At 38.8% G+C, this 27714-nt stretch overlaps 1 protein-coding gene across 2 annotated transcripts; it reads right to left on the minus strand.

Moving 5' to 3' along the window:
* Positions 1–1277: 1277 nt before the first annotated feature.
* On the minus strand, positions 1278–27677 carry GPR180 (G protein-coupled receptor 180). 2 transcript variants are annotated; one of them, XM_030476752.1, is made up of 9 exons: positions 27480–27677; positions 24616–24774; positions 21226–21420; positions 17597–17777; positions 17344–17393; positions 13894–14051; positions 7520–7711; positions 7085–7162; positions 1278–5358 (listed from the first exon to the last, which is right to left on the minus strand). In XM_030476752.1, exons 1-9 carry the CDS (start codon positions 27616–27618, stop codon positions 5200–5202), a joined length of 1311 nt encoding a protein of 436 aa, XP_030332612.1. In that variant the 5' UTR covers positions 27619–27677; the 3' UTR covers positions 1278–5199. The 2 variants fall into 2 exon arrangements, with proteins under 2 accessions (XP_030332612.1, XP_030332613.1); XM_030476753.1 differs by lacking the exon at positions 21226–21420 and having other exon boundaries at positions 27480–27637.
* Positions 27678–27714: the final 37 nt, after the last annotated feature.

The following is a 27714-nucleotide window of genomic DNA, read 5'->3' on the forward strand; positions in this document are numbered from 1 at the left end:
GTGAGAAGGATCCCCACCATCCTACCGCAGCCTCACTAAGTCAGATGTCTCAACAGATCAACCAACTGGTAGGTAGTAGGCCTTCCAGAGCACCCGCTGCTGGAAGCCTTTGCTCTTTGGGTTGTGGTTGTTCAGATTCAGTCTCTTGCTATCCACAAGTGGACCCCTGTGAGGAGACACGTGGCCTTGCTGGTTGCCTTCCACCATCGTGCTGACGTCTGTCAATAAACCTGGCACCCACTCAAGTCATGGGGCTTTTCATGGTGTTTGGCTCTTCTCCCCTGAAAACTCCTTCCTCAAATGGGGCACTGCTTCTGACACCTCCCTGCCCCTTTTGTAAGGCTGAAAAGGCACAACTGACCCTGTTCAATCTGAAATACTTTAAAGCAGCCAGTTTTCTTCTTGCTGGAAAAAAAACCCCTCCTGACACTGCTGTCAAGAGCTGTTTATGGAAGGGACAGGCCAATCCTTAGCACTCAAAATGTAGCAAAAGACACACAGGAGAGTGAGGTGTAGGAGTTTCAAGGCTGATAGCTCGCAAAAGACTGACTGACCTTGCAGCTGCCCTCTTAAAGGGGATCTTGCCCCTCTTTAATGTGCCCTTCCTACCCTGTCCCCAAGCAGCACTACCAGTACTCATCTAATCCTGATGACCTGGTTAGGTAAGCTAAACCCACTAAGATCTAATTTTGTTTTTCTGCTCCTGTTGCTGCTAAAGGCTGAGTTTTCTACCCGTTTAACTCCTCAGCTCTATCTCACTTAAACTGTTAGGTGACAGCCAGCGTCAGTTCAATGGAAGCCAGGGCAGTGTGCGGCCAGGGAAACAGGGACACTCTTTTTTTGGCAGCTAACAGCCCAAATTAGCTGTGATGTCAACCCACACCCTCAAGTCTCTGATGGTTAGGGAGACTAAAGACATGGTAGAGAGGGTGAAGGAGAGGCAGGAAAAGCGCGAAATCAAAACAGACCAAGGATAAAGAGAATACACATACTAGATGCAAAGTAGGGGCTGGACTGTGAGTGTTGATCGTGGGAACAGATGGAGAGATAGAGAGAGAAATGACACCCATTACACTCAAAATCATATGTATGAGAGAGGGGGAGAGGGGATGGCAGAAGCAGAGCACGGTGGGAGAGATGGAATTCACACAACAGGAAAAAGATTTGCAGAAAATAATGGTTTAAGAAAAACTGGAATTGGAACTTACTGTTCACTGGAAAATCACAGCCTAGTTGTATCAGCGCAGTTAGAAAAGAACCATCCTTTGAAAAACAGCTCAATACTTTCTCTTTTAATGTTCGACATTTGCAAGGATCACCTGCTCTTTGTACATTGCATAGTCACACAAGAAGAATTAAAAGGTACAGCATCACATTTGGCCAGCCCAATAAACATTTATTGGATTAACTAGAGGCATAACATTGCACAGAATAAACTAGAGCCAAATCAAATAAAATATTCTTCCAGTTCTGTAGAGGATCGAGATGCAAACAAAAAGATTTTGATACTTCTATGGCTCTCCATTGGCACAGTAACCAGAGAGGAATATTCATTAGATCTGACTATAAATGTTTATCTTGTGTGGGAGGTCTTAGTATAGTAATATGTATTAGAAACTTGGTATTTTTCCAATCAAGCCTTCCCACTTCCATTTACATATATTTAATTGTAAATATCCATTTTCCTACCTGAAGCACTTTAAATAAATGCACAATAACCACATTCTACACAGAAGAGGAGTGAATAGCTTAGGAGACTCGTGATGAGCCCTAGAACTACTCCAGCCTCCACACAGCTGGTCCAGAGCAATGCAAGATGATCCCTCCTGCCAGCTCGTGGGGGGCCTTGTAGACCAAGTAGGTGATCTCACCCTCATTTCTCCTGAACTGGGATATTTCCCCCCAAACCAATCAATCACCGTTGACAGAAACTGGCATCTATACCAACGGAAAGGTGATGGCTGGTAAGGAGATGCCCTCTCACACACAGAAGTGGGTTTCTTCAGAGCACAACCAACTTCAATTTACACTTCTCTTTTCTGAGCACTGAAATGCATGGGCAATAGAATTAATATACTTTGTAACTGCAACTTCAAAACAGAACTGCAGAATGCACAGAAACTCTCAAGTGAGGTGTCATCATCTGACCTCAACTGAACACTGCTGTTCACCACAGTCCGCAGCAGCAGTGCTGCCTTCGGGGGGAACACACTTCAGCCCCTTGAAGCAGGGAGGTGGCAGGAGCCCAGAGCTGCCCTAGCTCTCCCTGAGAATTCCCCGGATACACAGCACCTTTCAGCTGGCGCAAACCCATACCACTTATGCATCGGGGCTACAGGTGTACCGCAGGAGTGCTTTTGACTGCTGCTGTCACCTAATGCATAGCTGACATAGGGTACATCATGAGTTCCTCAGACATACGCAAAAGCCCCAGTTTGTGACAGAAAGCATACTTTTTTTCTTTGTGACGGAAAGCACATTTTAGAAGAAGAGAAAGAAAAAGTTTTCCAGGCAGGATGCACTGATTGAAGACAAGTGAAAAAAAGCTGGAAGCTATTCTTTCAAGATGAGGTTATGAAACCAAATTGATAAAATGGGTAACTGTGAATAAGCATGAAAAAAGCAAGGTCTTATCAGCTGGTTTCACAGAAGATGTAAGTTGGGAAGAAGAGATAGGCTTTCACATACTCAAAACCACTCTTCAGGCATGATCCAGAGGCAGTAAGCTTCAAGCTAGAGCCGAGGTGAGGATGAAGCTTTGTAAATTAGTCATACTTGAAGCCTCTCCCCAAGATACTCTGTACCGAATTAACTAACATCTTGAATATTACCGCAGTCACACTGACCTACTGCTACAGTATGCATTAACGATTTAGTAACATAAAATTGGGGAGCGCTGGTGTTGAAACAGACCCTGGGCAGAAATGCATGTCCTTTGTACTGCTTACCATGATGAAGCCATATTTGATTGCTAGAGTTACATTAATAGCAAAATCAAAATTTTATTTTCAATGCCAAAACTCAGAGGGTAATGTCACCAGATGACTTATGGGGCAATCTGGAAAAGATTAAGAGACAACATCTTTTGCTTTGTATTTACAACCAGGTTAACTATGAATTCATTTTATGAGTTGTTGTAGGGTATATTTGTAAGGTGAAATTAAGATATCATTTACCTTAATACTGACCAATTGAAGTCAGAGGGACTACAGGAAGTAAAAAAAAAAAATACTTCTGGAGAATAAAACAAATAGAGTGCCTCTTCTGAAAGTCACATACAGTTTTTTTCTGCATAGGTTAAAACTTTTATCATAACAGATCATAAACTGTAAAGCAGTTCTTGTGTCTATCAGAAAATTCTATTTTATGTGTGAATTTCATGTCTTATACATGAGGACAGATAGAACTCTTCCACTGCATTATTGGAGACTTATCAAAAAACAGGATGCTTTTTTCTTGAGAAGATGAAAAGTACAGAGATAAGCAGGGAAATAAAGACTGAAGTTTAACCAATAATATTTTTGTGTGGTTATCAGAGGAATGTAATAATTAATCTTTTAATCATTCTGAAGATTGTGTGAAATCATAATATCTCATCTTTTCCAGCCTCGACCTGCCATTCTTGATCTGAATTACAAACAATAAGAAAAGAGATGATTTAATGAGCAACTTTGTCATGTTGCCATTTTGCCTTAGTCAAAGGCAAATGTCTAGTTTTGCCTCTAAACTAAAATGGAATAGACTTGAACTATGCTGACAACTGAGGCAAACATGACCAGAACAGTTAGGGCTATTTTAAAGCTAGGACCCCGGTGTCTTCGTGTTTTCATAGAGACATAACTAAATACACACTGTTAAGAAGAAACAAACATTCATTTACTAGAAAATAAACCCCTTTTTGTGAAGAGACAAACATGTATGGAAAGAAGCCTAACATTTGACAAATACTAAACTAAATCCGTAAGGAAATATTTCAGTCGCAATGGTAACAGGTATGTTCTTCTTATGAAGGAAAGAAAATGTCAGCATGATTTAATCATACTCAATAAATAGGCACTTCAATAAAGTATACGTTTACACTGGCTTTCTGAATGCTAGGGCATCACAAAGTAGTATGGCTTTATTACAATGGATGGAAGATGGCAACTACTTAGAAGCCAGTGCCAACAAGGATTATAACAAATCCAGTGAGTATTTTGTTTTTCAATTATTCATAGAAAATTTAATCCTGATTAAGTATCCTTGGGCAGGAATTCATGGGTAGTTGATGACTGAAACCAACATTTATTTGAAATGCTTCTGTTAATTTAATCTGTGTATATGGCTTAATTATGATTGAATCCTCAATGTAACAGAAATGAATTATATCAGGATTAAAATTCTAGTACCACATCACCCATTCCATTTTCTTTGCCCCTTTTTTTTTTATTTGAAAGATGCAAGCCTGCTGTTTTAACTACCTTCACGTTGCTATGTCTTCTAAGCCTCAAATACTGTTTAGACCTTCATTACTGGATTAAATATGTAGTTACATTTACTAAAAAAAAAAAAAAAAAAGGCAGATATAAACCTTATTTTCCTTCCCATTAAGATTTTAACCACTATGAACATTAGTTGCAAAATAGGCTTTTCTTTTACACTGATAATAAAGGAAAGTTTCTTGCAGCCAGTTGGGAACATTTTACATGTGTTTTCTAGAGGACTCCCCTTCTTTTGTTTGCTCTTCTTTTATACTTATACATAAAACACATTTTCTCTAAAGCATGAAAATAAAGGAACTTTTACTCATTGTTACACATCACACCAATTTCACAACTGGCCTATTTCAGACTTGTTTGAGCTTGTACATGTTTAAAGAACTGCATTTTATAAGACCTTCGAACCTTGTATTGATACAAAACAAGGACATTTTTTTGTGTGCGTGAATACGAGAGAAAAGATTCATTGTACTTTTCCGTGATACAGCTCAACACCATATGTTGCATATAATATTTATGAAATTAATCAAATTATGGATTTTTCTACTCCACAATACTTTTAACAGATCTAGGGACCTTGTCACACCAAAGGTCTGTGAAGTGCTCTGATATTACTACTCTTTTCTAGTGAAACCAATGTATGACACACCTGTGACAAAAATACCTGTATATTTAAGTCATTATTGCACATTTATTACAGAAGGTACTCCTCCTAAACATTTCAGAAGTGATGTCGATTTTTATGTCCAGAGGATACTGTTAGTGGCAATGTCACTGATGACAGTGAAGATACTTCCCAATATAGACTATGAGATAGAAAAAGTCTGTAGAGGATAACCATAGAGATACACTGACAGAGGATAACACCCATGGTAATAATCTAGGGAAAAAAAAAAAAAAAAAAATAAAGAGAGAGAAAGAGAGAGAAAAAGTGAGAAAAAAGAAACCAAACCCCAACCCAACCTCCACCAAACAACCCACAATAAATTTCTATAGCATACTGTGTAAGTGCTTGAGGTCTAACTTTAAACCTTTTAATACTGCTGCAGTTACAAAAGATTTGAACATGAATCTCAAGTCCAGGACTCAGACTCTCACACCTGGGTGTTTGTAACTTGGTAGATAGCCCTGGGCAAGTCACATAACCCTTCTGGCAGTCTCTGTTCTGGGGAATTTCAGACTTGCAATTCACCACCCATGCAGTTTCACAAGCAGAGGTGATGTTTAGATATTCTATTCTTACAACAAACAGAGTTGGGGAGGGAGGGGGGAAAAGCCTGGAAACACTTTGCACTAACACAATCATGGTGCTGTGAGGATAGTGATTTATAAGTCTCACTTATCGAGACTTCTTTTCAGTGCAAGTCTCTTCAGCGGTAAAAGATGTGTAAGGTCGTATTTATTAAACACATAAAGGTAACTCCTGTTTCTGAGAAAGCAAAAGTCTAAGTTTATGTACAGAGAGTCTTTCAAAATACATGTTTTCCTTACATAAGCATGGTATTTACTGATTGTGCATTTCTTTATTGTATTGAAGTGCATTTAAAGAAGGAAACACAGCTAAATTATCACAGTTCATGTAGGAACTGCAGCTGCACACAATGGTTAAACTTGCTCAAATGCAAGAGCGGAGCAACTGCACTCTCTCTTCAGCAAACTCGAAATCTCAAAACATTGCAAAAGTTTCCTTTACTGATCTCTCATGTTCTCTTGCCCTGATGATGTTTTAATCAAACAACAATTAAAAGTCTCATTTGTAGCTTTAGAGGAGTCTTTTTCTCCTTAGATGTCTTTTTTTTTTTTTTTTTTTTTTTTAAATCAAAGAAAGTATTTAATTTACTATATATTTTTAGTGGAACCTTTTTCTTTCCCTTACATATCCTCTACACAAATAAAAGCTCAATTTCCGAATATATTTGCATACAAATGCACAGATGGTTATAACCATAAAGAAAAGAAGCAAACTCTACCCTGGAATGAGGCAGTCAATCACCTGAAAATAGTAGTGCTTTTTATCTGAACGTGGCAGGCTCCACACACTAGTTCTCTAGTTCCCAATATGTTTAAGCAACCAAGAAATCCAGAGAGTCCACCTGTGTTTTTAACTGTTTAGCGCTTACAAACCAAACTACACAGTTGGACAGATTTCTTAATCTAAAGAATACAGTTCAGCTACAGGTTCCCTGACCTATTTAGCCACATAAAGCTTTTAAAGGATGAAGACTAAAAAGCAAACAACAGAAAAAAATCCACTGATTTATCTTTGTACTAGCTTTGTTAAAAGAATCCCCAAGGTGTTTTTAATTAAAAAACAAACAAGCAAACAATAAAACAAAACACCCCCTCCACATTTTCCTTTGACTTAACAATCTCCCCCCTCTCCCTCCCTTAACCTAGAAATTATTACTCTTAGATGATTCAAGCCCTGTACGCCTTTGTAAAATATGACTCACATTAGCATCAATGAGAGCTGTGTGACTAAGACTTTTCAAGTTGCTTTGGGGTCATAAGATTAACCGCCTAAGAGCATGAGTTTGCTAACAAACACTGAACATGAAGAACAACTACTATTCAAATTCCACCTCTTTTATCTTGCCTGTACATACCTTTTCTCTTTGATATTCTCTGAATATTACAGCAATGGTTGCAAGACATGGGTGGCACAAAAACCAGAGAATGCAGGCCTGAAAGAGAAGATGAGTTTAAGTTATAAAATGACTACATGCCAGCTTAGAAGAAAGAGATGACAGTTAGAGGAACTGCATTTACATTTCTGTCTATTTTATGAACCCATTGTTTAATTTTCAATCAACAGAACGAAAACCACACAATGAAAGGTGGGATTTCTGTTTAAAAAAGCTCTATACTGCTTGTCAAATTAAAATGACTACTCAGAGTTTGATGACAGGGTGCAATTTAATCAAATCAGACACTTAAACATTAACTTTCTTATGGAAGAAAAGAGTTTAGTGCTTCAGTCAACTGCATGCCACAATTATATTTACAGCAGAAAGGATCAGTTTCCCTGATGCAACCCATACTTTGGCAAAGGTGATATAGAACTCCCTTTTCAGCGTGCTTCTCTCCACTGTGATGATCTGGTAAAGACCAGCAGCCAGTGATAAAGCTAGGCAAACTCTGAGGCCAATAAGCAGTCCGCTTGCTAAGCCAGGGTGTGAATGGTAGCTGTGGTGATTCGTATCTTCAAACTGCTCCCAGATTAGTAAAAAGCTCTGGAAAAGAACAACAATAGCAAAGTACATTTAGAGTAAACAGGGTCACACTAAACCTCTATTAATCTTCCCATCACAGATTAAGTTATTTGCACAACTGGTCCCTAGCCTGAACTGCTTTTAGTTTGTCACTTATCTATTATTACTCCAAGTGCAACTGGCAGGAACAGTCTCACTTCTTGAATTTCATAACTTTTAGAAAGTTTGACAAGATAAAGTTTCCTTTAATTTGGATAGAAGGAATGTGGCACCTTAGCATAAGATCCCTAGTTAAACAATCTAGTTAAACATAACCTAGTTAAAAATAAACTAGTTAAAGAGTAGGCCTACTCAGCAGGAAGCCCACTGAAATGATTCCACAGAGCTACAGGGAGGTGTCTCCTTCCACTTGGGATCCACAACCTGTAAAGCTTGTTTCAAAGGCAGGCGACTACGCCTTTTCTTTCAAAATCCTAACAGGATTCACTTTTCTTTTCAAAGATGGGGAAGTAGAGGGTGGTGCTGCTGCCCCTTTTATACAATAGCCTAAAGGCTCAAGCATTCACCCAGGATGAACTTGGATCTCCCACAATTCCCTTCTTTGCCTAAAGGATATCCAGCTCACATCTCCCACCTCCTTGGAGAGTGCCGCAACTGCCAGGCTATAGGCTGTTCTTGGGTGGGCCACTCTCCACCCCTTCTATTGAAGCTGTGCCATTGTGGAGAAAAGAATTCAACATCAGCTAGGTCAGAAAGGTGAGTGAGCCTGACTCTGCAAGCCAGCAGCTCAGAAACCTCTGAGGGTCCAGGATAGGGAGCAGCACAGGTTCCAAATACTGTCCAAATCTGGACAAATGCTCTAGCCAACAGATAACTACAAAAAAGAAAGTAATCCTCCTTAACTTTCAGCACTGTATCCATTTGCTGCAGAACTCAATTTTGTAGGAGCACTGCGAGAAGGAGTATTGATAGATTCTCTAATGAAAACCAGACTAAGAAGTGTCTAAGCTTCTGAATCTTAGTTGGGTAGGAGGCAGGTGTGTACTTGTTGCATAAAAAATGGGTCTTGCCGAAGAATACCTTTTTAAGACTTTGGGAATGTTAACGTTACAAATTAGAATACCCATAAAGTTTAGACTCTCACAGCATCATGTAGCAGCTGAATGTCATTTTACAACCTGAATATACACTGGAATCCAGTCTACCTACTACACACATCTAACCTGCACTTAGGTTTCAGGTGCCTAATGAAGCAGACTTTCTGAAGAAAGGTAGGCAAATTTGATTTATGAGTGAGGTAGCTCTGAAGGCCTTCAGAAGCAGACACTGTATGCCTCAATTTAGAAATCTAAATTAGTCAAATTCCTTTCTGAACACATTCAAAGGTGCTCTCGCTATATTAACTACATAAAGACAAAAAGGTTACTGATATTAACTTAAAAAAAAAAAAAGAAAAAAGTGTAATCCACCTGTGCCTTCCAAAGGTGGGTGGCCTTGAGTCTCATCAGTCAAAACAGGATCATTTTTGCTTAGAATATCCTCAGAGACTACTCTCACACTTTTCCCTTCCCTTACCTAGGCCACGATATGGGCAAGTATGACTGCTGTCATTTCAGCCACTCCTCAACCACCTGGATGGAAAATGAAAGGATGGGAGACGGACAGACATAAAGCATGCATGTCTTGAACATCACTGATCACTAGTAAACAGTCTGACCAACAGGCTTCAAATGTTCCCATCATAACTCTCTATTTCTGACTAACTCCAAGCAAACATCTTCGAATGATCACATTACTTGACTGAGAAATCTGTCAAGGAGTAAAACTGAAGAAAGACTAAATGGCTCCTGAAACCCTGAAATACAGTGCAGTGTTTGGTAAAATTGTGTCTACAGCACTAGTTTTGGCATGAAATTGATGAATTCTTATCACAGAAGTTACTTCAGTCCAGGTAGAATATGCTCAGGCAACAAACAAGGGTTCTACCCTTACACAAAAGAACTTTGTAAGCTGTATTACACTGCAGTCTTGTACAGAGCATTTTCCCTTTTGATGTTTACACTTCCCTGGACTGGACACACACTGTCTGAGACAATAAAGAACAGAGCTCATGAGGGCTTGAATTTTCCTTAACCTACACCAACAGTAACAACAATGAAGGAAGCCACTTTCATGAGAAGATGACAAAGAGCTGGAGTAAAGGAATCATGAGAACAAAGTCCAAATCCTCATGGGAAAATAGTGTCTGACGGCAGGGTATGCTCTGGACTAGCTGCTTAAAGAGTGGAAGCTGTGTAAACAACATAGGAATCAGTTGATCAAAGACTGTGTATAGTAACAGCAATGTAAGATCACAGAAGTCCAGCTTCCTTCAGTTTCATTAGATTATTTCAAAATAAGCAGAAGGCAGAGACATTAGAGGCAGAGACAGAACCATCCATGCAAGACACCAGAAACTCAGACAAGGTAAACATGTGTCATTGTTCTTATTATGAGCTGGGATGGTGATCTCCTCAGAAAAGGGGGATCCTATAAAAGAGAATTCTCTGCTATGAAGTGCTCCTAAATTACAATGGATTAAGCAATCTGTTCTCAATGCAGGAGGAACTTTCACAGCCAAGCATGATCTCGAAGTCCAAATCTCTTTAATTTGCTATGCCTGAGAAACTAAGGTCAGTAAGTCTTAAAGTCCCTTATCTTGACCACGTAAAGGCACACATCACCTCACTTAGCTGCAGTATCAGGAACAAGCTGGAAAAACACCCACACAGCAACCTGCTGAAGTGGATATCAGGGATATTTTTTTGCTGGCACTGAGCAGAACTACATCTGAGCTCTAAGAAGAAATCAAGGGGGGAATTCTAATTGTTATACTGAAGAACAACTCTGCTTAGGCTGTAGACAAAAGAACTGGATGCGCTAGGTAGCTGAAGAGCTAACTCACACTAGCTATGTCCAACATTAGAGTCACAACTGCTTCTTCGTAAAGGAGAATGATCATCTCCTTATTTACATAACACACTGTTCAAAATGCCCGACTTCACCTGCACATGCTTCTGACCTATGTTGGTTCACAGTGGACACCAACCACTGGCCAGCGTTGGTTTTCCTCTTCAAATACTAGAAGAATGTTTGCCACGGACATCATCATGATGTTCCAGATATACAAGTTGAACCTCCACATTCATACAATGAATAACCAGACACTCTTCCTTTTTGTCATGAGTAAACAATTACGGTAGAACTCCTCCTTGCATTCGCTATGCCAACACTGATTTTATGGCAAGCCAAGATAACATATCAATCTCCAGTAAATGCAGGTTCTCATGGGACAGATCAGCTCTGAGACACGAGGGGAAGGGGTAAGGAAAAGGGAAATCAAAAGTAGCAGCAAGGCAAAGTGGATTAACTAGCTGCTTCTAACTGTACCTAGTCCTTGGGTATCTGATGTCATGCAATACCAGTATAGTAAATTGGCTGAGATGTAAAGTCAGAGGTAGAGCTCATTCTGAGCACACCTCTGGGGTGTACCTAAGAACCCTTGTAAAGTGTGATGTCTAATGCAGCAAGATTCTATGTCATTTTGGTCAGGTTCGAAGTGATCAGCTATCTTTCCAGAATCATTGCCTCTACTACGATCAGCCCTGAAAGCTGAAACTGTTCAGGTCTATGTGATGGGAAAGGACTGCCATTAAGAAAGTTTTGAACAAGGTTTGTGTCTCAGCAGCAGAGTGTGGAATCTTTAATGAATACAGAGCGGCCTGGGAACCTTTTGTTCTGAAGCTAAAAAAAAAGAACAAGTTAAGGCAAAGGGAGATGCTGAATGGGAGACTTGTCCTCTTTGCAGCTGCAAAGACCGCAAGAGATTTGCTGACTCCACCTGTAGAAGTGGAGTCCTCCACACCTCCACAGTGTAGGCTGTGTCCACCCTACTCTGACGGTAACCTGTAAACACAGCCTGGGAAATTGCTGTTGTTTCTGAAAGAACAAAAAGAAAGGATCCACAGCATTAGAACAAAGAGGAGGAATAAACCTTCACAATTTGCTGAGTAATTGGAACTAGTAGCAAGCAAACAGGGTCAGATAGTTTGCCAGTCAAAATGCAGTTAAGCTGAAGAATAACATATTTTCCCAGGCTGTCCACTTGCTTGAGATGAGGACAGGTAGCGAACGGTAATAAAACTAACATGGTTCAATCTTCCTCTGCTGCATTAGAGTAATACATGCGGCTTCCAGCACCCTCCACAGCAAGTCCTCAGAACATCTCTGATCATCCACATAAGCCTGTCCAACCTCTGGCATGGGAGCAAACTGGCTCTCCCATGAGAATTTCTGGGAAAGAGCAGGATAGAAAGGAGACCATTCTAGGTTTTAGTCATTAGAAGTGCTATAGCAGGTCCAACACCCACATCAACCTAGAGAGACCAGTGGACAACAGAATAATCCAGAGAATAAAGTCTTGAGCTCAGCACCTTTGATAGAGGCAATGTGGTCTGGAACCCGCTCCCCTGAGCTCAACAGCTGCATTCTGTACTAAGGAGAAGAAATCCAGTGGAAGGTATATTTTGTATGTATTGAACCATGAGATGGAGAGTATCTTCTCCAGAAGGGGCAAGGATACTCGTGGTGTCAGGGAAATTTTGCTGCAGACAGTAGACACTGAGATGGGTGTGCAAAACCACCCAGATAATGACGTACTCCAAAACCTATATTCTGTTCCTACAAGACTCCTTCCAAACCTGACATTCCCAACAGTACCAGGAGATGCGGTAGAACTGTGCCTTTGTGGAGAAAAGTAAAACAGCCAATGCTCCAGCAGTGCTCAAAAAAGCCAACACAAATGTGTAATGGGTCAGCACCAGGGGAAGCAGCATAGACATATGATACCTTCCCCAATTTTTACCACAAGTAACAATCAAAAAAAGATCAAGCTGATGATACTGTGTCCTTTCTACGTGTAGTAAAAAGGAAACAACAACAAAAAACCTTTTCAGTCTAAAGTGACAAACTACTAACACACCCATGTATGTACAAGTGGAGAGGCATGAATAAAATTATACACTTTAGAAGTCTTCTTTACTATCAGCATGTAAAATTTCTCGTGCTAGATGGGTGTCAAAGTAAGGTGGAATGAACCTATCTTTAAAATTCAACAGTCCCATTGACCTTAATAGCCTTTGGTTTATATTCTTAATTAGCAAGAAATATCAGCTCCCAGCTACTTTTAATGTTTTAGCAGTCCACTTATTTAGTTTGGAAGCAGGACTAATTACAGATACTACTCAAATGACATAAAATCTTCAGTATAATCTCTTCCTCATTACTGTCTCCAGCTTCTCCCTGCTCTTCTTTCTCAATGGCTTTCAGATTCTCTTGCCTTTATGCTGTGATTTAAAAAAATTTGTTTACAAAAGGCACCACCAGGGTTGCATGATTTCCATTACAATTTACTTTTAAGTTACTGGTTTACTTGACTTTCTAATTCATACTAATGGAAAATATTTGAATGAAATTATGTGTCAGACCATTTGTATATTTGCAAGACCAATCATGCACATGAACCTTTCAAGAATTCCCTTATACTGATTGCAAAGACCATTAGGCATCCTATTTGAGTGGTTCTAAGACGAGGGCGCTGAGGATTTAAAATTTTTTTGTGACAAAAGGAATTTCTGGCAGCAGCTTTTTCCATCTTTCCTCTCATGCTGCTTGTTGTTACCCCCCATAATGTAGTTTACAACCCCTCAGTTATACTGATTACAACTATTTATAGGACCACATTATAAATCAGATCAGCAAAATGACTGTGCTGAAATCTCACTCTCTCTCTCATTTTGTGTGTGTTTGTGTGTGTGTGTGTGTGTGTGTGTGCGCGCGTGCACAAATCTAGATAATTCACTGATCTGGTTTACAGCATAAGGCTACAAACAATTGGCACAACCAGGAGTTTGAAAAACTGTGGGAACTTCTTAAGTGGTTTTACTACTGAACAAAAACATACTGTGGAGCTACACCTTAAATTGTTCAAGTAAAGAGAAGGTGTTGTTACCTATTAGACATACTGGGTGCACATTATGCTGTGGGTTTTTTTCCAGTCTTAATACTCCCTCCCTCATAAAATATTGAAATTAGTTGGTTCACGGGTCTGTCATACTTCATAGCAGCTGTATATTTCAGTCTAAGAATGAATATAAAACACAAACCTGTGTAATGACAACTACTACAGCAATGCCAGTAGATGTTGGAGTGGAATCCCACTGAAGAGGTCTGCCATGAGATTTCTTCATTCTGCCTATCGTCCAACCCATACACAGACTCAACAATAAATATAGCATTTGTATCTGTGAGACTATGTCACACACTATTGAAAACAAAAGAAAAATAAAGTCACAACAAAAATAAAGGTTTTTTTCTACAGCAAAAAGAATGTTCTATATACCCACAAATGAAGGATGGACATTTATGCCTCTCTATCACCTTTAGTCATAATTTTAATGGCAGTTTGACTAGATGAGATTGTTTTGCCACAAAATGTGGATATTTTGAGTAGTTTCCAGTGACGAAACAGATCACTATTAGCTTTCCCCTAGTTATGATGCCGTTCTGCAACAACACAGACACAGTGTCACATCCCTCCAAGTCCCACTCTTGGGACAAAGACGTCTGGGCTCAGGAGCCCATCTGCATAAATATACTTACAAATGATAAAGAACTAAAATCATATGTATGTTAATCACACTGCAAATATAAAACATGATGAAATGAACTCCTTTTTTGCTCTCAAAACCTTTTGTTCAAAAGTCAGATAGTTGCACTGTACTTTAAATTAATTGCAGCGTATCTTAAGGATGCAGTAGCTTGCAATAGAAAGCACAAATGTTCAGGACAAATTCCACTCTGAGATACTTAGAGGGGAAAATATAATGAATAGCCCTAACACAAACTTCATTTGGAGCAACATCTTGCCTGTATTTCATTTTATTAAATGCAAACTACCTTTACCTCATTTTGCTATGTCCATTTTTTTCCTTTGTTTGGGAACAATTAACACATACACCATAAAGTTACATTCCTAATCAGCGTCTCAAACCTGCGTTTGAAGCTGTACTTGAATACAGAAAACTTCAAGCTAGAATATATTAAAAGTCTTTACTTGTTAGCCTCGCTGAAGTACTACCGATGGTAGTAAGAACTGAAGATTCTTTCTGGGTGGTTGTTAGCTTTAGATCTGATAAGCTGGACTGTATTATTAAAGATTAATGTACTTCCACATTTACTAAAAATACTGGCACAGAAAATGTTGTCCCTGTACAGAGATTAAATATGCACACAAGAGAAGTGTGTCAAATGAAGATCAGCTACAGTGCTTCCCTGACAGCGACACTAACAAAATATGGATATAAACGAGAATTCAACATGTTATTCCTGGGATATATTTGGTGTTCTCACTGTTTGCATGCTTAAATGCTTCTTAATGTACTCCAACACCTTTGCTATTTAAGCAATGTCAAGAGCTTTTAGTAAATATGAGATTGTTCATTCTTTAATAAAATGAAGTGGTACTGATTTTGGACAAAATGATCTTAAAATTATTTTACAATGCTAGCTATGGAGACATAGTACTCGCTAAAAAAAATTGTTACGTGAACCCAAGGCATGCCAAACCAGTGTCACAAATCCAAGCTAGAGAAATGACTGAGCAAACCTGGATGTTAGAGAGAGCATTTTATTTTCTGTCACTCCTTAAGATAACTGGCTCTGCAAGATACAGCCAGACATCATCTCTCAATCACATCTTGGATATAGATATTGCTCAGCTTCAGGATGGCAACAATTCAAGTGGATTCCCAGAAAAAATGGTATAAGACAAAAATTCAGCACCAGCTTTAATCTTTGACATCTCATACACCTTGCCAGAAAGTAAGAAGGTTGAAAGAAATTTCTAAAGTTACAATAATCCTACAATATCCAGGGTCAATGTAAAGTCACATGCTACTGAGCTGACACCATAGTTGTTCGATTTCATCACAATTCATCTTTTTTGGCTATTCAACAGGCATAGTAATATTCTTTGACTTTCACATTTCGATTTTACAAAAAATTAAAAAAGCACTATTTGTGATGCTTTTGAGGGCCAGCATTACTTGTGTGACTTATGCAACTAACGTTAGTGATAAATTAGACTGAGGGTCAGGTCTTTATACATGGTAAAGACTAAGTGATGGTATGAAAAAGAGTAATTGCTTAGGACAGTATCTGAACAGGTTTCTAGAAAGCAATTCTGGCATCACTGCAGTCAACAGAAATTCTACCATTTATTTTTAACTTGGATTTCTGTTCTGATATAGGAAAAATGGTAGCACCTTCCATCTTCAAACTACACTTCTTCCTACCAGCCATACTTAGAATTGTAACTGACACTGAAGCTTTCCACATTTCTATTACTTCACCTCTTCTACTGGTTTGGGAACCGCAAACCTTAAAAACAGTAAGAATATCTGAATTTCAGCTATTGATTAAAAAAAAATATTATTTTATTCTTAATAAACTTTGCTTTAAGCAAATAAAAGTGGGCTCTTCATTACAACACACACAGAGAAAATCTAACGTGCAGCTATCCTTTCTGAAGTTCTGTCTGGGTAGATAATATTGGTTTTCTGACTATGGAGGAGTTACGACTACCTCCATATCCTCTATTTAATTTCATTTCAGGAGACAAGAAGAAAAGTTTAATAATACAGTTGCAGAGAGCCTGCAAGGAGCTGCTAACTCAAATTGTTAAAACAAGAAAGAGGCAATTACTGTGGTGCCAAGTGCCATCAAGAGGCTGTTTATTCCAACTGCAAGCTTCTAAATGAACTCTAAGGGAAATATTTTTCTATATAGGCTGTTACTCTCCAATGCTATCTCATTACCACAGTGCTACTTTCTTGAGGTTCTTCAAGCCAATCAAAAGGCTTAGAAAGACCCCCCAGTGCTTTGAAGGTGAACTACAGAAAAAAAACCCCAAACAACCCCACCCCCCAACAGTGTTTAACCCTGAAGAACACAGCAGGTGTAAATTAGTGCATTTTGGGAAGGGATGTTATAGGAGTTAAGTTCCAATGAGAACTCAGAATATTTATCCAGAGTGGAGAAAAATATTTTGTTTACATCAATTCTTTATGTAAGCATTTTTTGTACCACAGTAGTCATATCACTTGTGTTGCAAAAGGCTGATGTTTTTTGTTATAATCAGTGTTAAATTTGCTAGTGAAATGACACAACCCATAAAACGCGATTAAGTTTCCTAAAAAACTTCACTATTCTAGATCATGCAAATTCCACAAAATCCTTCAAGGTACCAAAACATTTACTCATGTGATAGGCACTTATTTCAGTGTTTGTAGGAAGGAATCTTCAGACAAGAAAATACTTTAAAAAAATCCTAAACAATATCAGAATTGTGTAACTTCAAATACAGTTACGGTAAACAGAATGAAACCTGTTTTTCAGAAGAGCAACTTCTAGTACTTAAAGATAAAATAAAATTAAATTTAAAAATTTAATTAAAAAATCCAGTGCTACTGTACAGTCCAACAATGGCATTTGCTAATGTATTATACAGATTAATCTGTAGGAGTATGTAAAATATAGTAGACAAGCATACTCACATTCTGACAGACTTCCCATAAAAGGTACTCCTATTCCATCTTTAGAATAGCTGATAAAAGAATAAAAAGATTACATTTTTAGGTGAGTCTTACATGCATGTTCTCTCTTAAAAGTACATTCAGGCAACGATGTAGTTCTAAAATGTCAGTTCTGTGTTTTGCCACAATTGACACAGAAGAAATCATGTACTGATCTTTACAACAAAATGTTCTTCAAGTCTTAAGACTTGAAAGCAAACATAAACAAAGATACCTTGAGAAATGCAGGTAGTTGGCAAAAGCTGAACCAGCCTGCAACAGTAATGCAACTGTCAACACCTTTAATACAGTATGCATAGGTCCACGCTTCTTAAGTGTTTGCCATAGGGACTGTGCATATATGCAAGCAGTTACGAAGTATGCTAGGACAAGCAGGAAAAAGAATTCATGTAATCCTGTGGGGAGGAAAAAAAAAAAAAAAGAAGAAATATAGGTTAGTTTTTGTAAAGAAACATTGCTGCTAGCAGTAAATAACTAAAACAAAATATGTTGGATAGTTTTATAAAATCACTGGGAAATACATAGTAACTGTCACCCAAAAGTGATAGTACAGATAAAATGAGTAAATCCTAGCTTATTTTATCCAAGAAAGTAAAAGAATTTTTTCAAAGAGCTATTATTTGATCTGACAAAGTATTTTCTATTCAACAAAAACTTTTTTTGAGAGTAGGAGAGATTCCGTTCAAATACAAAGAGGTTTGCAGCAATTACTGAAATAGTATGAAGTGGCATACAGCTTCTTGATAAACAGAAAATAATTGTAGCTCATTTGATCAGCCAGAAACATATTTATTAAAAGACTCACTTTTAGCTCTTTCCCCCGCCCCCCTTCAATTTTTAAAGGCATAATCTGAGATGAGAGAAACCCAGAAAAGACTTCTGTTGAATCTATTTAACCACTGGGTGTCACTCTTCCTCCACATAAAATAGTAAGTCCAAGTAGCACTGTTGACCAAGACAGAAAACTTTCAGATAAAGAAAAATGGGAAGAAAAACGGCACACAGAGTAACTTCATAGAATGGACTTTTTTTTTCCCATTTTGAAAAAATGCCTCAAGTTTTTGATACTATTTATAAATCACAAGTCCTCTAATTTAGTCTAGAAGCAGTTTGCTAAAATGCTTCCCTGAAGACCTGTATCCTAGCAATCTTTTTTATTGTCTGGAAGCTTTGGAACCCATCATATGAGCTCCCAAAGGGTCAAAGCGAGTGAGCTACAAGCAAAAACGGGTAAACAGATGTTTCTCACAGAAAATTTATGTTTTCCTTCTCCAACCTTCTTTGAAACCAAGTGGTGCCCACAAAATCAGACTCTGAACAATGTTTTTCCTCCAACAACAAAATAACTCTGCTAGTAACTTCCAACCAGCTCCACACAGATTAGAAACAGAACAATTATACAAATTTCAGTATCTAAGTTGAAAAACATTAGAACTGGATGAGTTCTAAACAGTTGCTAGTACTATAACTTCTATGGCTAAAATGAATTATTTTGGACATACTCATAGCGAAATGAGAGAAAAAGAGCATAGGGTAATACAGACTTCTAAAAAAAAAAAAAAACCCAAACAAAAGGGCCACTCTGCTGCTCTTGTATACCTACCCAAAAGCATGATTTATGGATGACAAAAATATGCATTTTAGATCAAATCTGTTATTCTTTCACTTTTTATCTTTCTGCTTCAAAAGACACCCACTGAAGTTGGCAAGGATTCTGTAGATAAGTTATTTGTCACTATGATGAATGGGTACACATGGAAAACTTTAAGAAAATGAACTAGCTTTTAATAAACAATTAGGGTAGAAAGCTCTTTCCAACCAAAGACAGATTGTGGATGATCGGCTTGAGACCAAAAGGATTTAAGAGAAAGTTGCACTGAAATACAACTATAAAAAACACAGGAGAGTAATTTTCAACCTGTCTTTTTTAGGTTTACTGACTTTCAAGTAACCTAGAGTTGACAGAGAAAATAAAACATATTTACCTTAATTTGAAATACCTAACTTCATCTTCAAAATGCTGTCTACCCTGTCAACTTCCCTTAGAAATCCTTGCTTCCACTGGTACCACGTCTTACGTAAAAAACCCGCTACCATGTAAAATGATAAAAGATTACTTGCCAGGGATCAGAAGCCAGGCCTCTCTCAAGGCAAACATCTCACTAGGTTACAGTCTCGAGTTCTTTCCTATACTTTTCTTATAGTCCATTTGAGATATCCTGTGTCAGGCCACACATCTTCAGTGGAAGATGACCTAACTAGAACCATTTGTAACTATGCAGTTTTTAGTCGCCTGAATGAAAGAACCAAGAAATGAAGCTGGATCTTCTGATACCCTAATGTTCTAAGCTGCACACCTCTCTGAAAAATGACAAATATTATTCCCCAGAAATGCATTAAAAAACAAACAAAAACAAAGAAACTCCAAAAACCCAACAAACGAAACCAAACAGGAAAAGAGAAAGAGACATGAAATTCTCCTCAGTTCTTTGTAAGTAGACCGAGCATGTAACCTCAGGATTTATGGCAGCGATGCAAGTTTTAATTCTGAATAAACAGAGGTATTCCTCTGCAACTGTGGAAGAGATGTCATGTACAGCTCGCCCCGTTTCCTACTTGTTATATCTAAATACATGCATCTAATGCACTTACCCAGCATGCAAGCCATTCAGTTCTGCTTCAAAGTGCTCAAAATCTGCCTACAAAATTGATATAGACCTGAGATACCTCTCTAGGAGGTCTGTGCACCACTTTTAGGAGCCACACAATGTCTTATAGCTGCTTTGCCTCTTGATTTAGCAAAAGAATGCTACTATCGTTTTTTGAGAATTAGTAAATTAACCTTATCAGTTCTGGATACAAATTCACTAAATAAAACCTGCCAACTAAGTTCATAGATTGAGAAGCACAGTTAAGAAATTAAAGAGACAGGTAAGACAATTTATAAGCCTTGAAAAATGAATGATTAACAGTGCTAATTTCTTACAGATTCTGCTAAATGTTTCAGGGAATATTTTCTTCCCTCCAGAAAAGGAGCTGCCTTTGACCAAGAATAAAAGCAGGGCATATGATTTTGAGCATAGCAATTATGCTCGTTCTGGGTATGTAAGTTAAATTTGCATATGAAGGCAGACTAAACCTATGGGAGTCTTCCCTTACAACAGACCTAGGTCAGTGATAGGTTGATGAGGCCTCCCAGAGCAGTGCAACTAAGCACTGTAATGAAGCAGACATTAGGTTGCTTCAGATTGTCCAAACCATACAATTTTATATGCATTTCTCTCACTGCTGTCTTGAGACACTTCTAAGAATTTTTTCCTTGCATGCATAAAGATTTAAAATTGCATTTCTTAAATAAAATAAAATCAGGACTGACAAATATTTAATCTGCAGCCTGTGACAAAGATACTTAAAGACCTAAACACTGAACTGAAGTTGTACTGGCAAAATGTTTTACTGTGCATCTATTCATGTTGCACAGAATAAAACTTTACACAGCTAAGGCATTTAATGAGGTCAATAAAATCAAGGATTAAATTCATATTCAACTGGAAACTTACAATTCCAACATAGGAAAAATACCTATCGGCAAAGATAGCTAACACTAACTTTCCTTGTGCATCTGTAGTTCCAGTTAGGCAAGTTTTGGAAAGTCAGTCTAGAGAGTTTTCTGTAATGCCAGAAAACAAAGTTTACTCTCCATGAGAAAGCAGAGTATGAAATTCTAGTACTAAGAGACTCTACTATCCATTCCCCACACTTCTGCAAGCACAGCAAGTACTCATTTGTTTGGGTGATCAAATCCTTAACTTACAAATCTAATTTTAAGAAAAAAAATCTTACCAGATTCCCCTGCGCTAAAGTGATCTAATGGATTGCCTTCTGCATCTGGGTTTAGTAAGACCATTTCAAACTGAATATCCTCGGATTCAGAATAATTCTCCTCGCAGGTAAACTTGTCTACATAAAACACATACCATGTTTCCGGATAAGGAATCTGGGACACTGTCAGATTTTGCTCTGTGTGGTTCACAGTCACTTTGGAAAAAAACAAACAAAAATAGGATTAAATACTTGATTAGTTTGTTTTTTTACAAAAGACATCTCTGAACAAAGATAAAATTTACATCCATATCATGATATACAGGTTATAAACAACATACAGTACCAGTCTTTGTTTTGAAAGCTAGCCATAACACCAGAGATCAGATTTACAACTTCATCTTTTGTTTCAAATGGGTGGAGACAAGGGTTGGCAAGGATATGTGCTGCATTCCATCGCTCAGCTTTTAGGTTCGCTGGCAGGGCTCCCTTCTGCCACAAGCCAGTAACTGCAAACTGTGTCTCCTACTCTTAGCACATTTCTGTCCCCTAGTACAGTACCAGTAGGACTAGCTATTCTGCAGATACTTCTGCAGTATGAAAAATACCTTTATGAAATTTATTCTGTTCTGTTTCCACAGATATTTAGAGCACCAAACAGGAACAGCCATGTGTGAGCTCAGTAAACAACATCCTGCATGCATTAAAGCTGCAAATTAGCATATTTTACAGCATCTTCCCAAGACCATAATAGACTGAATTTCAATGAACAGCTAAGGGCTGAGACCAGTGTCTAATAAAACTGCATATTTCAAAACAGATTATATTTAAAATCAACTATGTAAGAGTTGCTCTTACATAGTTACATCTGCTCACTGGTCTTACCACTGTTTTTCCTAAAAGCAACTATTAACCAAGCACAATCTCTCCAAGATAAATGTTTGCTGCAAATGAAATCTGTAGCTATGTATGTCGGGGTGAAACTGCAAGAACTGCAAATACTATTACACTGATTACTGAACTCGAGAACTGATCAGTTCAACCATAAATGAAAGCCATCTCTGTAGAAGAAATAACAATATAATGACTAGACAATGGCTAACGATGAGGAAAAATCTACAAAACAAGCTATTTCTGCTTTTTACACAAAGGCCTTTCCAAATGAAAACACACACAAATCAACCCTTAGGAAACTCATTATGCCCAAATATTTTGTAGACAAAATTTAGAACTAATTCCTAACTGAAGCCTACCTGTGAAAGACATTTATGTAGTTTAAATAAACTTGTTTCAACTTCAATAGTTATTTTCTGTTATCTAAAGGTGTGAACTGATAAATGTTAGGATCCACTAAGAAACGTACCATATGTTTCTTTGTAGCAATAGTCATGAAGTACAAACTCGGACACAACACGAACAAGAAAAAAAAGTGTGTTCTAACACAAGCGATTTGTCTTGTGCAGGTATGACTTATGCAGATAACGATAAATACGCATTCCATTCTGGAGCTATATATCTTGTCAGATATACAAAGTGAAACAGCATCCTTCAAAACAACCAAGATTTTTAAAAACACAGATTTTGGATTTCATATGATGCTTAATCCAAATGAAAGAGAAATTGCAGCTGACTCTCCATCTCAGCTCTCAGCTGAGTTCTGACACACTGGTATTTGCATCAAGCCTAAAGACATACAGAGCGTGTTTTATCAGTTCTCCATTAAATCTGCAAGCAAACTCACAGGAAAAGAAGATAAAATAAAAATGTAATTGATTTTGCCCAAGATCCACAAACAGATCCAACTCACCCTGTGGTCACATGATTCTTAAATACAGTAGAAAACAGCGATACACCACTGGGACAGACAGGAGTGACGGACCAACTGTTAGTCATTTCAGCAGCACTTCATGTTCAGCTCAGACCAAGAGTAAGGGAGCTACATCCTTAGAAGTGACATCTGTGTAAGATTTCTCTGTGACAGCGTTCCAGGAGATCAATTTGTTACTCTAGGGATTCTGGCCGCACAGAGGAAATGTATTTTTAAAAGAAGCTGTATTCATTTAAGATACATTTGAATGAATTATCTAATGTTAATTTAATTTCTTAGAGGAAAATTTATGCTTTAAGTGGGTTTCATAACATTACGATCAATAAGTGGTGCAAAAATTATTTCAGTATGCTTGTCTTCCAGTTACATAACTGGATGCTTCAGTTTTTTACAGTTCTTTTACATTTAGACGGATACTCAAGTTAAGCTTTATTCTGATTAGCTCAACTTTGATACTGTATTAAAAATTTTCTAACACGTTTTGTACACCAAAGTGTGATAGGTTTGTGCCTTCATGAAAATCAAAATACAATTTAATTGCTGTTTTCTCATCTTTGAAAAATGCCATTTCCATGGAACTGAGGAACAAGAGCCTCCTGACAAATAAGAAATGTTCCTTCATAAACAACAGAGTAACAAGATAACTTGCATATTCTGTACTGGTATAATTCGCAGCTCAAATATTAAAAACATTTGAATGTGAGACTCAATAATGAATACCAAATTATAAAATTAAAGGGTGAAAGAACATTAAATGATAATACAGGCAAGATATAAAGTAAGGCAGCAAAACCCAGATTAATTTTTGCAGATAACATTAAAGACAAAAAAAAAAGAACCCCTGGAAAACTAATGATTATAAGGTTGTAAAAGAAAATCTTTGCAGGTGCAAAATTACACCCTTTTAATATGTACTTGGGCTACATACTCCCACCTTACAAGCATTCACTTCAGAAGTTTAGAGGTAACTGCAGCAGACTGCCTCTAATTTTATGCATTCCACTGCAATAAAAGCCGCAACTCAAACTGTACATCTGACTGTCTCAAATGTTTAGATTCTGAAGTTCTTTAGTTTCATATTACAATGATATTCTTCAAAAATTCTTTCAAATACTCAACATCACCTTTTTTATGTTAAAGTTTGAGGTTTAAAAAAAAAAAAAAAAAAAAAAAAAAAAGACTTCTGCTCCAGGCAAAGTTAAAATCTCTGTACTGAATGAGTAATGAAAACTTCAGCCAAACATGTACCCTTTCTGACTTGTGTACAAGTGAGAGCATGAGGCTAGAACTGCTCATAAAGTTTGGCTGTTTGAACTGAAGTCATTATTTGTCAAGGATTGTTCATTTTCCAGCAGTAAACTATAATCAAAACTTGCAAACTAAGTCTTCTGAAGTGATGCAAACACAGCAATTTTACTTCCTTGTAATAATTTTTAATTACAGAAGGACGAAGTCCTGCTTTTACTTAAGTTGACGCAAAGTCCAAATTCACTGAAGTAAATATTCTAAATGCACGGATAACTTCACAGGGTTCTAAATACACAGATAATTTAATTAGTAAGGAGAAAAAAGTAGCAACTTACTTGTCAGCTGAGCTTTGGAGAACTTCTCTGTACAGCTCTGATCTTCAATGTCATTCTGCAGTGTCTGCCATTCCTGTGCTTGAAACAGGTGAAGTCTAGCTGCTTTTGTCACGGCTACTGCTACATTCTTGATTCTGACACACAGAACAGCATGGTCACCTTGATATTTAAAAAATAAAATCAACTAATCTGCCTTGATGTCAGTTACAGACAAAAAGCTAGTGTGGCACAGAGTTTTTTTATAAGTAGCAGCACTGAAGCTTTGCTTTATTTCCTAAACTTTTACCACTACTTCCCATAAAATTCTTTAAACTCTTTCAGGAAAAACAATTTCTACACATGTCTAACACAATACTGCATGCACAATTCCCTGTGATGGTACTTAAACAAACCTTCACCCTAACCCAGATGTCATTAGCCTTCTCTACTACAAACAGCCTTTCTTATCCCCCCTTTTTTAATACAGAATTTCAGATTTTGGTTTTTTTTTTCTTTTTTACTTCCTTCCACCCCAAATTTTATTTTCTCAAGTCCAAGTAAAGACAGTGCCTCAATCAGTTTCAATAACTGGTTCAAAGTCTAGTGTTTTATGACCTTAGTAGCATGATTATGAGCATCATAAAATCGTTCTTGAATCTAATACCAGAGGAACTTATGTAAATGGGCCTTCATATTATGGAGTACTTAGAGCTAAAATACTTAATTGTAGATGACAGACATCAAACTGATACAAAGAAAATCAAACTTCAAAAGTGTTCTCTAATGTGTCAGTCTACCTATAGGCTGCATCTTGGCCTAGAGAAGTACTTTTGCCGTTTTAGAATTAGCTTACTTGACACAATTTATCTTGTCTGGGTAATTCCACAATCCTCAAACTTATTTTGATAAATTCTTTCATTATATATTGCCATATACTTCTTTAATGTAACAGTATCCTAAATTAAAAGAGGATTTAATGAAGAAGAAACACCAATCAGTATTGCAAGAGCACAAACTTATTCAAATTTAAGTAAGCTTTGAATGTTTTTTAAACCGTCAGAGCAATCTTCTCTCCCACCTAACCTAGGCACCAGCTGGATGTGAGTCAATGGACTACCACCAGCTTTAAATAAGTCTTTGCCAGGAATATCTGCTTGTTCAGAACCAGCTGCAAGATAGCAGTCCTGCAATAAAACCTCAAAAAAGGTGGTCTTCTGGGATCTGTAAAATGCTATATGGACTACAGTTTACCTAGGCTGCTAATAAAAGATTTTGAAAACTTAACATAAGGCTCTTAAAGAAGGACCAGGTGGCTTCACTAAGACCCGAAATACATATAGTTGTAGAATAAATTATATCTGAACACCTAAACCACTCATCTTGAACCTTAACATTCTTTTCTCAGACTTAAGCAGTGCTCTTTTCTTTAGATCGATTTAGAGCGCTTCTACAATTATCTTCTAGGACGGCGATAATTAACTGTTTCCAAGTCGCTCCCCAAGCTATCTCCACCTTATCTATCATCTCTCATTCAGCGCTGGAAGGTCACATTCCAACTCTTATGGCTTATGTCACATTTTCCTTCATCCCACTGGATTTTGTTTCTTGCAAACATTTTTGTTTTCCTCTCGCAGCACTCCTCCAGCCTGGGAGGAAGCCTGAGCGTTATCTTCATGCTTGTCTTTTGAAGCATCCCAGACTTTTCATAGAATCATAGAATCAACTAGGTTGGAAAAGACCTTTAAGATCATCAAGTGCAACCATTACCCCAGGACTGTCAAGTCCACCACTAAACCGTGTCACTGAGGGCCTCATCTACACGTTTTTGAACACTTCCAGGGACAGTGACTCCACCACTTCCCTGGGCAGCCTGTTCCAATGCCTGAGCACCCTCTCGGTGAAGAAATTTTTCCTAATATCCAATCTAAACCTCCCCTGGTGCAGCTTGAGGCCGTTACCTCTTGTCCTATCGCTTGTTACTTGGGAGAAGTGACCAATCCCACCTCACTACAACCTCCTTTCAGGTAGCTGTAGAGAGCAATTAGGTCCCCCCTGAGCCTTCTGTTCTCCAGACTAAACAATCCCAGTTCCCTCAGCTTTTCCTCATAGGACTTATGCTCCAGACCCTTCACCAACTTCCTGTGCCATGAAGCTAAATAATAGTCTAAGCTACTGAAATGCTGAGCGTGTAGGAAAAGCATGCTGACCAGCACAGCCTTGTCGTATATGGCACTCACTAAGCTCACATCTATTCTGCAAAGTAAACCTTCTGTAGCACAGCGTCAACTCCAACCTGTATTTGTGCAGAGGCCATTCCAACAGGGCTCTAGCCCACTGCTAGGCCTCTCAGAACTAACAGTCAAAACTATTACTAACGAGGAGTTAATAACACAGGGAAGAAAAGCCATCTGGAATAGATCTGGCGAGCATCCACGTCCTGGCGCACGGTGACACCAGAAACACCCAGTGACGTGCAACAGCGGCGTGCAGGGTCCGGCACCGCTCTCGCCTGGTGGCGTTCCAGGAGGGAAGAAGGAGAGATGCATGTCAAAGCTGAAACGCCCGGGCGCTCCCAGCTACTCCCGCCACGTCAGGCCCTGGCACACGAAGCCGAGCGCCTACAGCGGCGCTTTTCCCTTCGCCGGTAAACAGCGGCGCTGCCGGACTGCTGCCGGCTCCTCTTCCGCTGCCTCGGTGCCGCGGATCCCGCTCCTGACCCCGCTGCCCCCCGCGCTGCCGGCCCGGCTCCTCGCGGCCGGCGGCGCGGACCAGACCTGTTGCACGTCCCGCCCTAACAGCTCCCCACGGCGCGCCGCTCTGACACACTCCAACGGCTCCTCGCCACCCCTCTGTCCCGGACCCCGTTCCCTCCCTCGGGCACCCACCGTGGAACTGGAACCGCGCCACCGGCCGCCACGGGTCCAGCCGTGCGGCGGCGCTGGCGAAACCGCCCCGCAGCGTCTTGCCGCCGGCGCCCCACCAGCGGGCGGCAGCGCAGAGGAGCCACAGCAGCCGCCACCGCATCCCCGCGACCCTCCGCCGGCAACTGCCGCCGCTGACCGACCCCAGCCTGGGCTCAGTGCCGCCGCGTCACGTGACCGCCCCCCCGCCCGGGTTACA

This window comes from Strigops habroptila, chromosome 2 (assembly GCF_004027225.2).
Source record: "Strigops habroptila isolate Jane chromosome 2, bStrHab1.2.pri, whole genome shotgun sequence".
Classification (NCBI taxonomy): domain Eukaryota; kingdom Metazoa; phylum Chordata; class Aves; order Psittaciformes; family Psittacidae; genus Strigops; species Strigops habroptila.